The 12,914-nt window shown below is 51.1% G+C and overlaps 1 protein-coding gene across 1 annotated transcript; it reads left to right on the forward strand.

Annotated features, from left to right (window-relative positions):
- Positions 1–61: 61 nt before the first annotated feature.
- Positions 62–12,282, forward strand: LOC310883147 (ATP-dependent RNA helicase DDX19B). The gene is made up of 12 exons (XM_083803041.1): positions 62–214; positions 753–801; positions 1,243–1,296; positions 2,188–2,323; positions 4,529–4,621; positions 5,207–5,309; positions 6,050–6,164; positions 6,745–6,922; positions 7,369–7,606; positions 8,626–8,788; positions 9,603–9,794; positions 10,372–12,282. The coding sequence occupies exons 1-12, from the start codon at positions 158–160 to the stop codon at positions 10,431–10,433; spliced, it is 1,440 nt and encodes a 479-aa protein (XP_083659167.1). The 5' UTR covers positions 62–157; the 3' UTR covers positions 10,434–12,282.
- The last annotated feature ends 632 nt before the right edge of the window (positions 12,283–12,914 follow it).

Genomic DNA, 12,914 nt, shown 5'->3' on the forward strand with positions numbered 1-12,914 from the left:
TTCTCCCCCCTTTCGCCCCCCGGAACGCCGCTCTCCCGGAACGCCGCCCGCCCTGCCCGTGCCGCCGCCGGCCGGCCCGGAGGAGCGCGGCGCAGGCGCCCTCCCCTCGCCCGGCGCCATTGCGGCTGCTGGCGGCGAGGCCCGGCCCGGCCCGGCCATGGCCACCGACTCGTGGGCCCTGGCCGTGGACGAGCAGGAGGCGGCGGCGGAGTCGGTGAGCGGCTGCCGGGCCCCGGGGCGGGTGCGGAGCGGAGCGGGGCCGGGGCCCGGAGCGGGGCCGGGGCCCGGAGCGGTGCGGAGCGGTGCGGAGCCGGGGCCCGGCTGCGCTGGGGGCGGCCGCCGCCTCCTCGCAGCAAGCAGGCAGCGCTGCAGGGACCCGATTCTCCCCTTTTTTCCCTCGTTTTTTGGGTCGTTCGGTGCCTCGGGGGTCGTGGGGCCGGGTCCTCAGGACGGGGGGGAGGGGGGGGAATATCTCTCTATATTTTTTCCTTCTTTCTCTTCATCCCCCCCCACCATCCTTTCCCCTCACGGTGCATCCAGGCGCTGCCTCACCTCAGGGTCCTGCTGCCTCTCGTGCCCCACAAACGCCTCTTTTGCCCCCATTTCTGTGCCCTGTCTTCACACCATCCCAGCAGCGGCACAGACCCTGCGCTGGGGACGCTCAGCCCCTGTCCCCGTCCTCTCGCCCCTGTCCCCATCCTTGTCCCTGTCCCCATCGGGGACCTGACTCCGCTGTTTTTCCTCGCTCGCAGCTCAGCAGTTTGCACCTGAAGGAGGACAAAGCCAAGCCGGATTCCAACGGTGAGTTACCCTTGCTGTGGTGGTCTCACCACGTTCCTGTTTGGAGCGGGAGCAGAACCCCTCGGGGACAGAGGGGAAGACCCCGAAGATGGTGGAGTCCGAGCCGAGCAACACCCGGCCGGTCAAGAAGCTGCAGGAAAAAAAACAAAAAACAAAACAAAACAGAAAGCTAAGATTGCTTAGCCAGTCGCAATGACTTAACTATCCACCTCTTGAGCTTGCCCTGCTGGACTAACTCTTTCTGCTTGTGTCTTGATGGCAAAATTTCGTGGTGTGTTTGGCTTGGACCGGGCACCGGCGTTGATTTGGCCGCGCAGAGCAAGCTCTGCTCGGTTTTCCTGCTGCACAGCCGCAGGGCTGTTTGCTGAGCCGCTCCGTGGCTTTTCCGCAGAATTCCAAACCTAAATCCCCTAAATCCCACTCCCCTCTCTTTGAATTCAGGCGCTGTCGTCAAGACGGATGACAACGTTGAGAAGACAGAGGATGAGGAGAAAGGTGGGTGCTCGTCGGGTGAATGCCGTGGCGAGGCGTGTGGAAAGAGAGATTTGTTTCCTGTGTACCTAAAGTAAGTCCACCTTACGCCCCAGGGTGGACGATCTTGTCTCCTGCCCCAAGGACCTAGTTGTAAATTTTAAAGCCGTTGGGTCCTGTAATAACCTGGGGGACTCCTGGATTAGAGTGAAGAAAGGTGAGGGGACAGCAGTGTCCTCAGAGGCAGGGCTGGCTGCAGGAGCTGTTGGATAACCCAGAGCTGGAATTTCAGAAGCAACCAAGACATTGCATTTCTGAAATGGCTGTTAAGGGGTGGGTGACGGCCCTAAATCCTTCAGAAGGTGCCTTGTGAGAAGCTCGCTTTAGAGGACAGACTTGTGAGGAAAACCCCAAAGTGCAGCAACTTCGCCTTCTGTTTTGATCTCATGTATCCTCAGCCCTTAGAGTGTTCCAACCCTGGAATCTTGAAATGCTGTTTGTCCTCAAACCTTCCTTAAAAGGAAAAAAAAAAAAAAAACCTAAAAGGTGTGTGTCCACAGGTGACAGTGGGGCTTTTGGCCCTGTCCCTTCTTGCAGTTGGGTGCTGAGCTGTAGGATCTGAGACCTGCAGCTTAACAAGCAGAGCTCCGTGTCTGTGAAGGTTTCCCCTTGGCCTTAAAACTGAGCTTGCTTTTCTTTGCCTTCCTGAATATCGTGGGGGGCGCCTTGACAGACGTTTCATTCGGGAAGCCCGGGCTCTGTCACAGTTCTGCTCTCTAACAGGGAGCTTGGGTATTTCTGGGGTTGGGTGCAGCGCGTCCTTTCCGGCCGGCCGTGCCGTGCAGCATTTCGGCGGGAGCGGTGGCTGGAACAGGCCGTGACCGTTTTCCCACCTCCTTTTTTTTTTTTTGACAGAGGACAGAGCTACCCAGTCCTTGCTCAACAAGCTGATCCGCAGCAACCTGGTGGACACCACCAACCAGGTGGAGGTGCTGCAGAGGGACCCCACCTCGCCGCTCTACTCCGTCAAGTCTTTCGAGGAGCTGCGCCTGTAAGTGCCGTCAGCCCGGGGCTGCGAGGCCGGTCGTGGTGCCAGGAGCTCCCCTGCATCAAGCTGAAGAGCAGAAGGGTTAAACAGGCTCCCCTGTGGCTGTTTTGCAGCTCGTTATTTGGCCCCCACGGTTGGGGGAAGCGTTGTTGAGCTCAGCAGGGGCAGCGCTGGCTTGTTTTGAGGAGCCTGTGAGAACAGAGGCGAGTCTGGAGCCGATCAGATGGTTGTGGTCTCCCCTCGTGCCCTGTTAGATTTCCTGGCTGCCTCAAACCACTGACAAGTGCGTAGGCTTCTGGTTTAAGTTGCTGCAAATTTGTCGTTAAGAAACGAGCATATCACGTGTTGTATTATTTAAACGCAAGGAGAATTGTTTCATCTTGGTGCCTTGGGAAGGCCTTCATCCGAAACGAGCTCCTTGTAGGCCCTGCTTTGTGTACAGCTTGCGTTTCCTCCTATAACCAGCTCTAGCCACGCCGTTCTGGATTTTGATGTGTGATTTTGGTGGAGCTTGCGCGCGGTCGGTGCGAGGGGCCGGGCAGAGGGAGGGCTGTCCCTCCACGGCCACCACCACCACCAAGCCCCCCTCGGTGGGACAGGCGGCGTTGGTTCTCTGCGGGTTCTGCAGCCGGCGCGGGGGCGCTCAGAGACCGCCTGCCAGCGACGGGGCTGTTCTTTGGGCGTGCAGGAAAACCCGAAATTTGTTGTGCCGGCAGAGGTGACGAGCACAACCATCTCCTGTTCCCGTTCGTGGGTTATTTGGGAAGATCCAGCAGTGAACAGCACGAGGGGAGGGTGCTTGTCTTTCCTCTGCCGGTGGTCTGGGTTTCCAGCGATGTCAGGGACGTTCGTGGCTGAATGTCTCCCAAAAAACTGAGAGCCCGCGGTGCCCTTTAGACTAATTCCCATCTTTCAGAAGGCAAACAATCCGAGGGAGTTAATGACAGGGGCCAGCAGACTAATTGAGTCGTCGCCTTACGAGTCGGTGTATCCTTGGCAACTGCGGTGGAGCCGGGCTCTGCGTCCTTGCTGCTGAGCAGCGCAAGGTTGCGTTTCAAAGGGCTTTTGTTCGAGCCAGCCCCTGAAAGTAATACGGGCTTTTTAAAAAGCGGGTTGTGCTGAACGGGGAATGCTTAACAGGAGGAAACGGTGGGCAGGAAAAGCGGAACCTGCCTGGAGTGGAGAGCGCTCCGCTTCTCGACACCGCCGACAGCACCCCAGTGAGGGCCTGGAGGTCGGCGGTAAGAGTCTGCTGACACCATAACCTGGATGTTAGGTTGTTCTCGAATCTCCTCGGCTACACGAGCACCAGCTGGGACTGGAAAGCTCCCTTGCAGAAAGAGCAGTGTGAGTGTTTGAGGACTGGTGGTGTCGCTGCACCCCTGCCTGGGTCGTAGCGACAGAGGCTACTTTGTCTAATACTCAGGTCTTCAAGGCGTAACCGTTTTGGTGCTGAGATCTGAAGAGGAGGGATTGCCCTAAAGGACGGGATTAATGGTCTCTACCCTGTGCTTGTCTGAAAAGCTGCTTTAGAACCTGCGAGAAGCCCAGCAGAAGCCTCTGGAGCTGCGAAACAGAGTTCCCCGTGCAGTGTGAAAGGCAGGCGTGCAGCTTGGCTTAGTAAATGGAGGTGGTTTGGGTTTTTTTTGAAGCTTCTGTTCCAAGCAGCGCTGTGCTCTCCCTTGCTGCTGCAGCTTCCCGGTGCCTGTCGCAGTCACTCACCAGTGGGATCGCAACGGGCCCGCAGAGCCTGGCAGCTCTGGGTCCAGTTGGAAGGGTTTTTCTCATCTTTTTTTGTCCACAAATGAAAACCAAGTGGATTTTATTAGGCTGCAGCAGAATAGCAGCGCGGTGCTGCTCCTGTATCTAAGCGGAAAACGTGATTTTTTTTTTTTGGCATTTCTGTTCAGCTGGAGAAGTACCTAGATTTCCACGGGTAACAAGGTGTGAACAGGGAAGTTGTTTCTGATACGCCCACCGCTTCACAGCGGTTAAGAGGGTAACTTTCTCAAAAACGAACAAAAATAAAGAGATCATATGGCTGGAATAATGGTTAGAGGCCCCTGGCTAGCTGTGGTATTGCGCTGACCTCAGTGAGATGAACACCGAGGGACCCTTGTTTGGTTCTACCAAAATCCTGCCTGCTGGGATGCTTACCTCGAAGGGGTTTGAAGGCAAAGCTTAAAAGAAAACTTCTTCTGTTTTCAGGAAACCGCAGCTCCTGCAAGGAGTTTATGCCATGGGCTTCAACAGACCATCAAAGATACAAGAGAACGCCCTGCCCATGATGCTTGCCGAACCGTACGTACACGTGCTTGCCGCTCCCTGTCAGTAGAGGAAGGAGTTGAAAGACCCGAGTGCCACTGCTGGACTGGGGATGGGAGGGTGGTGAAGGGCTCCCCGGCCCCAGTATTTCTGATGTGACAGCTGCCTTGGGTTTTTCCTTTGCCTAGGGCTGGTACTGGTAAATCCAGGGAGAAATAAAGCTGCTAGAGAGCACGGCTTCAGCAATCCGGGCTGGGTGGGGGTAGTTGAGGTGCTGCGTCGTCTGCTGGGCAGGCTTTCCTCTCTGCACCCCTGAGCTGCAAGGTGGGAAGTACTGAAACACTGGGGGGAGATGTGCATAATGTGCCTAGTGCCAGAGAACAGCAGTGTTCCTCCAAAATCTCCATAACTGGGAGGTCACTTGGGCTGAAAGAGGGTTGGTAGAGGGCAGAAACCAACTTCTGCCCCACGGCAGGCACCCACACAGCGCGGAGATGCGTCTAAAAGCTGTTGAAGTGGTTAAGCCTGCACTCGCTGCGTCTTCTTTGTCATCTGGCGTTGCTGGGCGGCTCGGTTGGTTGGGCTCACGCTGGTGTTTAACTCTGCCCTGTGTTGCTGCAGCCCGCAGAACCTGATCGCGCAGTCTCAGTCTGGTACTGGCAAGACGGCTGCCTTCGTCCTCGCCATGCTCAGCCGCGTCGAACCCGGGAACAAGTACCCACAGGTAACTTTTCTGGTTCTGTGGGGCTTGGGGTGGCGCAGGGCCACCTCGTGAGGAGGCTGGGCTTCTCTTGGGACCTCTGAGAGCAAATTCTTGGCTTGCTGAACCTGTCCCTACAGTGCTGTTTCTGTAAACAGCTCAGCAGGGGCTGGCAGTGTGGGGAGCCTTTAGATGTGGATTTAGCTAGCAGCTTGCTCCTGACACTCCCTCCCTTTTTTTGCTCAGGACGCCGTTGTCCTGTGAGGAGTTATCATTCTGGGAGGAAGTAAATCAGAGAAATGCTGCAGGCTGAGAGGGGTTGAGGAAGTGTAATTTGGGATGGAAGAGAAGACAGCTGTGACAGTAGGGCAGGCATTGCCTGGAAGGGAACAACTTAGACCCAGTATCCTTAGAAGATAGCTGAGCACTTTTACCAAGGCCAGGATCCTTTCCTTAAAAAATGCTGTTCTTACAGGTGGTAGATTCCTTGTTATTACTATCCACGCTTGTCCCCGAGCAGACAGTCTGTATTCTCAGGTCTTAAAAAGCAGAACGGAACACAGCAAGCCAGTCGCCAGGTGACTGTAGTACATAAACTCCTTGCCATAGTTTCGGAATGCAGAACTGGATAGGTTTTCACCAACAGGTCAGCTCCTCGCATGTTTGCCCTCTGTAGAATTCCAAATAGGGTTTTTAAAAGCAGGCGTCGTAGTGTTGCCCAGGGCATTGGTCGTCTCACGCTCGTTATTCCTCTGTCCCTCCAGTGTTTGTGCCTTTCCCCAACATACGAGCTGGCACTTCAAACGGGAAAAGTGATCGAACAGATGGGGAAGTTCTACCCAGAGCTGAAGCTCGCGTATGCTGTGCGAGGCAATAAATGTGAGTAAGGTGAAACACCACCAACAGGCTGCACGTGAAAAAGTGGGGGTGCAATACAGCCCTGGAACGTAACGCTTTTAAAACATGCAAATCAGTCTGCTGGGCTTCCTATTAGAGGTGGGCACTGCCGAGTCCTGTTCTCGCCAGTATCAGATCTGTACTGAATACAAATTTAAAGTAATGGGAATTCACCTAGAGGGTGGCACTGGGGCAGTGATGAATGTTTTTGGCTTTACCACGATTTCTTCCTTGACACAATCTCAGCTAAATACGAGGAGTTGTACTGAGCTGTTATGGATGGCTTGTGCGGTCTGGAGATGCAGTCTAACAGCTGAATTAAAAGAATTGTGCTGACTGTTAAATCTTTCAAACTGGAATGAAGCCGTGGGTGCTGTATGCTTCACACACTCACTTTCTCACCTGTGAAGGGACACGTGGCACTAGCACAGCTGACCTTTCAGCTACGTGTGCCGTAGAGCAGTCAAATGGTGAAATAGGCTGGTTCAGAGAGGGAGAGGGGGCAGAGCGTTTCGCTGTCTGCAGGGCCACCTTGTGAACGATTCCCTTTGTGTCTTGGCAGTGGAGAGAGGTCAGAAGATCTCTGAGCAGATTGTGATCGGCACGCCTGGCACTGTGCTGGACTGGTGCTCCAAGCTGAAATTCATAGACCCCAAGAAAATCAAGGTGTTCGTCTTAGACGAGGCTGATGTGATGATAGCAACCCAGGGCCATCAGGATCAGAGCATTCGCATTCAGAGGTAAGGACTCGGTGAACGTTGCCTCGGGTAGGGAGGCAGCTATTTCTTCCTCTGAATGATAGCTGTTTGGTAACACAGGGACAGTGGGGCTACGTTCTTGACTGGTGTCTTTCCTGAGAAAGCAACAAGATTAAAACGATATATTTGGCTGTAATCCTAATGGCTGGTAGAGGCAGAATGTCAGGGGACGACAAGCAGTTTAATTTTCTCGGAGAATGAAACGTCTGTCCCTGGAGTAAGGCTTACTCATTTTTAAGAATGTGAGTCTGGATGCCTCCGTTCCACGTGGGAACGGTCAGGTGCTGGTGAGAAAAGCACGAGCCTTTGCAGCCGTGGAAATGGCTCTGAGGATGTTCTGCCTTGCGCGGGGCATGAATCCCATCAGGGTGTCACAGGGCCACGCTCCTGTTGCGTGGGGACCCTGCCCATTTCGCTTTCTCTTGCAGGATGCTCCCCAGGGACTGCCAGATGCTTCTGTTTTCAGCCACTTTTGAGGATTCCGTGTGGAAGTTTGCTCAAAAAGTTGTTCCTGACCCAAACATTATCAAGCTGAAGCGAGAAGAGGAGACGCTGGACACTATTAAGCAGTATTACGTTCTGTGCAATAACAGAGATGAGAAGTTCCAGGCTCTCTGTAATGTCTATGGCGCTATAACCATTGCCCAGGCCATGATCTTCTGCCACGTGAGTCCTTTTGGGGAACGTTAGTCCCAAGAACCCTGTTAGTATCTGTCGGTGCTAAAAATCTGGCCTTCTTTTTTTTTTTTCCAAAAGGTAACCAAGGAGACAGATTGCTCTTTTCTTTGGCTTTTCTGGCACCTTCTTTGAGTGATATCCTGATTTCACTCAAAGAAATGGCCAATCCACAATGGCCATTTTTATTCTTGAAGTCTTCTGAAGCAAAGATCAGAGTAATGCAGCCTTTTCCAAAACAATATTGGTCAGAACTACAGGAAAAAAAAAAAGTGAGGTTGGAAGGTGGATAAAAACAGGGCAGAGCGAGGGATGGGAAAGTCTTGTACTTCATCTGATACAGTTTTTCCCCCATTTCCCTCTGGTAATGGGCTGTTACACAGCTGGGATCTCTCCATGAATTATACCGGGGCTTTTTCTTTTTTATGGAAGACACTGATCTTAGAAAAACAGTGCAGATAGCACCAGCTGAGCCCCATAAAGCTTGACTCAGATAGGATAAAACCTGTATCTGGAGGCTGCTGCAGCAGTGTGCTTTTACGCTATCTTGAGACGTCAGACATAACCAGAGCTTGGAAAAACAACATCGCTGGAAACGGTTTAATTCGTCACGGTGTAGAGCCTCTGTTGGACTTCACAGGTTCATCCTGCCCAAACCCTGTCTCTTTCCAAGCTGAGTAGTTTTGTTTTCTTGACAATGGTCCTGAGACTTTAGTGCACGTATGTAATGCCAGTCTCCTCACAGAGTGAAAACTGAGGAGCAGAGCTCCAAAAGACACGTACTTCTCTTAAACAGGGGTTCCTGCAGTGGCAGATGCATGTTTTCCTATGTCTGATACGAGAGCTGGGAGCCCAGATTGGGACGGGGAGGGCATTCAGGAGCCATTTCCTTGTGAAACATCAAAACCGAGGAGCCACGGAACTTCCAGTCTAGCCAAGAGAGGCTTTTTCATGTCCTACAACGTTAAAGCTTCCTCCCAAAGACGGCCCCCTCTCTCTCTGTGTTTCAGACTCGGAAGACGGCTGGCTGGCTGGCGGCAGAGCTCTCGAAGGAAGGCCACCAGGTGGCATTGCTCAGCGGGGAAATGATGGTGGAGCAGCGAGCTGCCGTCATAGAGCGCTTCCGAGAGGGCAAAGAGAAGGTGCTGGTGACCACGAACGTCTGTGCCAGAGGTAGGGCACGGCAGAGCTGCGCCGGGGGGGCAGGAGCAGTGTTTTATTATAAGATGAAATATTGCCGAGCAGCTTGCAGAAAGAATTTGTATCAAGCGTTCCAGTGTGGACAAACAAGGTTCCTTAAAGCAATTCCTGGACTTTCTGGCTGCTGCCTGTGTCTGCGCATATAAAGATGGCTGTGGGCAAACACAGGGCTCCTTGCAGGCTTCCTGCAGCTTGAGATGAAGATGTCCATCCCGTGACGTTTTTATGTTTCTGTTGCCATGTCTAGCTTGTACTGCTGACCCTAAATGATTAAAATAAAAAAACATTTCCCTGTTTCCAAAACAGGGAAATCTGAAAGCTACTTAACCCCAGTAGGAATTCGTGTTGCAGTTCAATGTCCTGGAACAGTTAAGATAACACGATATGTGAAAAAGCAAAGCTGCTGAAAGGAGGAGAAATTGTTAAGCACTGGATAAACCTGAGCAGCTCAGACTGTTTTTCTGTTCACCACTTCAGTGGGGTTCTCTGGTGTGGTCGCTAGATGGCTAGATGTCAAACTACCCCGGGGAGAAGATCCATTTACACTTAGCACTTGTAGGTTCTGTGGGCCAGCCTTCGCCCCCTTTGGTGTTGCCTCAGAGCGTGAGACTGGTTTTTAAGTCTTTGCGCAGGTTGGAGACAACTACACGGCAGCTATCTGAAAACAGCTGGAAGTTCAGCTGTTGAGTAACCTAGATATTTGATAAAAACGCAGGCGGGTTGGGCCAGAGGAGGCTGTTCCTGCTATGAAATGGTTTAAATGGCATCCGATGCTTTTTTTTACCAGGGATCGATGTAGAGCAGGTCTCTGTTGTTATCAATTTTGACCTTCCTGTGGATAAAGATGGAAATCCTGATAACGAGACTTACCTGCACCGGATTGGGCGCACAGGTCGCTTTGGCAAGCGAGGACTGGCTATCAACATGGTGGACAGCAAGCACAGCATGAATATTCTCAACAGAATCCAGGAACACTTCAGTACGTACCCTCAGGCTTATTTCTCTAAAATTAGATGTTCCTGCAGAATTTTGACTTGCTGTATACTGAGCAGGTCTGGCTAATGAATGTTTGTTGAGCCTTAAAACTGAATGCAGGAGAGCACAAGCTGCATTTTTGCGTTGCAGTTGGCTCCAAAAGAAATATTTGGAAAAGAAACTGCACAACAAGCAGTACTTGTTCCCATGCAAGAGGGTATTGAGCTGTTACCACATAAATACTCCTTGTGAGAGCCACGGTTTTTGTAGGGCAGCATGCAGTAGGTGCCTCTCGAGTACCTAAATGTTACTTTCAGGATTGTGAGCTGCTGCATTGTGTGAGTAGAAATAAGTTGTCTGTTTGCTGGTTACCTGGGTAGTCCTTCAAATGGACACGTGGAGCTGGTAACGTGTGAGTATCGTGGTGGGCCTTTGAGAAAAGAAAGAGGTTTTAAAACTGCAACATAAAACTTTGAATGAATGTTTGATGGATAAATCTGCACTCAGGACGACCTGAAGAAAGCGTCTTTCCCTCCCCTGCTCGGTGGTACGGTGCGTGACTTATTTCTCATCTTTCACAGACAAAAAGATAAACAAATTGGACACTGACGACTTGGATGAAATCGAGAAGATAACTAACTGAAGTACAGCTGCTGGAACTGGTGTGTACCCTGCTGTGGAAGCTCTCCCACTACAATTGGATCAGCGTTCAGATTGGCATGCCTCTCAGCTAGTCCCGAAAAGGACTCCTAAGATATGAGTACACAAAAATTACCTCATTTTAAAAATTACAGTTGGACTACAAAATGTGCAACTATGGGGAGGAAATGTTTACAGAAGCTTTTAACATTTCTTAGTCTAGCCTTAAAATGGAAAGATCTTTTGAATTGTAAGAAATAGACTTGCCAAAAACAGGCAATATGTAATTATCAAAAACTAATCTGGGAAAAAAAAAAAAGCTTTATTGCTTTTAATTGGGGTAAAGTTCAGCCTAAATGTGATCAGTTAAAATTCAACAGCCAAATATACAACGGACATGGGTTAAGGAGAAAAAAAAAAGAAAAACCAAACCAAGGCAGCTGTTTTTTGGCTAGAAACTCAACCTGTACAAAATAGGATGTCATTCTCTTTGGCATTCCTCTGAGCTCTTAAGACTCATTTCTGGCTTCCTGATGGATTTGCCCAGCTCTTTGTTAAGTAAATTGTCCAAAGGATGTCTCCAGTAGGTCCGACTCTCTAACACAGGTGCCGTGTTGCTTTTGCTGGGCGGTATTTTGTTTTACTTTGTCCTTGACTTGTTAGAATGGCCACTATACGTAAAGCGGTGCAGTGGTGGCAGTGCTGAAGTAAGTACTCTAGAAGTTCATCTGAAGCGTTTAACCTTGCCAAACTATAGGTGGGTAGATGGGGAGGGAGGGGCAGTGTGAAGGGAACTGTACTAATTGGTTTTCTGAATAAATTCACCTCCGTAAAATTGTAGTGTCCGCTGGAGTGGGGGTTAGTCACCTTCAGGCAGGTAGTGCCGGTTCTGAGATGCTGCTGCGAAGCTCTGGGTGAATCATGTACACGACTGCTGGACTTCGCTGACCAGTAACAGAAATATTTGTCTGGCTTAAAAAAAGAAAAATAAAATGGTAATAGCGTGTATTGACCAAAAAAAAAAAAAGAAAAAGAAAACCTTTAGAACACCAAATTTACATTTACAGGATGTTTCAGTATCAGAGTTTTGAGTTAAATTGCTCAGCCAAATTTCAGAGGGGAAGCGCCTCCGCTTTCATTGCGCTCGTAGTGCAGACAGGCAGGCCGTCGGTCTCTTGCCCTAAGGTGATCCTCGCCAGAGAAGGAATTCTTTGCGACTTCTGTGGTTTTTAGTTCGGTTGGGACCATTTTAGCGTGCGCAGCTGACAGCCTGCGGGTTGCTGCCCCGGCCTGGTTTCCGGGAGAAGGAGGCTCCTGACCTAGAACTTAGTGGTGCACAGCTCTTGTTGGGGGGAAAAATGGGACGTGCGTGAGCAGCCATCGGCCTGCTACTCAGTGCAGGAATCACTTCAAAACAAATGTACAAATTGTAAATTTAACTAGGAATTTACTTTGCAATTTTGGCCATCATATTCTGTTCAAAGACAGGAACATGGATCCTTTTACCAAGTAAAAAAAGGCTCGTTTAAAATGTACCTAAAATTTTAGGAAATTGTGCACCCTTTTATCAATTTGTATAAAGGCTTTAGTGGGAAAAAAAAAAAAACTGTTAAAATTAAACTTTTTGTATTCTGGGGTGTATCTATTTTTATTCTGTTGGAAACCTATTTAAAGTGGCAGGTGAGTGAGTGCTTGCGTGCAGAGTGGAAGACATGTTTCAATCACCTACTTTAATAGTACAGCTGAATGACCTCGCGACAGCAGTGCATCGGGTTGAATTGTCACGGAAGCTGCTGCTGGTCCTGTGTGCTGTTTCTAATGTACTTTTAATTGGAATAAAGAACACGTACCGAGCGGTGCCTCAGCTCCTTTCTTGCTTGGACGCCTTTTTCTTGCGTAAAAGCCTCGGGTAAGGAGGGGCGCAGCCAGGAGGCCTGGTGGGTTTTCAGTGTCTGGCTTTCCTGAAGCAGCCAGACTGAACCCCAGCAGACTCGATGGGGAATTTCTGGAATTCTTCCTGTGAAAACAAGGCAGCGGCCCACCAGGAATCGTTAAATGCTGCCATGCCCTGAACGAAGTCAGGCGAACGCCGTTCTATCCCCCCAGCGCTTCTTGTGCTGCTGTACCATTTCCCACACGTGTGGAGAGGGAGGTGGGAGGGGAGGAGGGGGAGAAAGGGGGCAGTGAGGTGTTTTCCCTGCACGGCGCTTGCCTAGAGGGAGACTTGATGTGCTTATTAAAGAAAATAATTAAACTACGCTTAGGAGGTGCTGCCTAAGTTTGTTAGAGGCCCAAGCTGTCTCATTCAGCTCCGGGTGAGATGGAGACACGCAGGAGGAACATCCTCCAGCTGCAGAGCTGCTCTGGGGGGCCGCGCTGCTCCCACTCTGGTGCTGTTGGTGGAGCTGGGCGGCACTCGCTGGTTTTTGGGGCTGCAGCAGCAGGGGGATGGCGCAGGGCCGCGATCTGGCGTGCAGCAGAGGCT

This window comes from Anser anser, assembly GCF_964211835.1.
Source record: "Anser anser genome assembly, chromosome: 17".
NCBI classification, from domain to species: Eukaryota; Metazoa; Chordata; class Aves; order Anseriformes; family Anatidae; genus Anser; species Anser anser.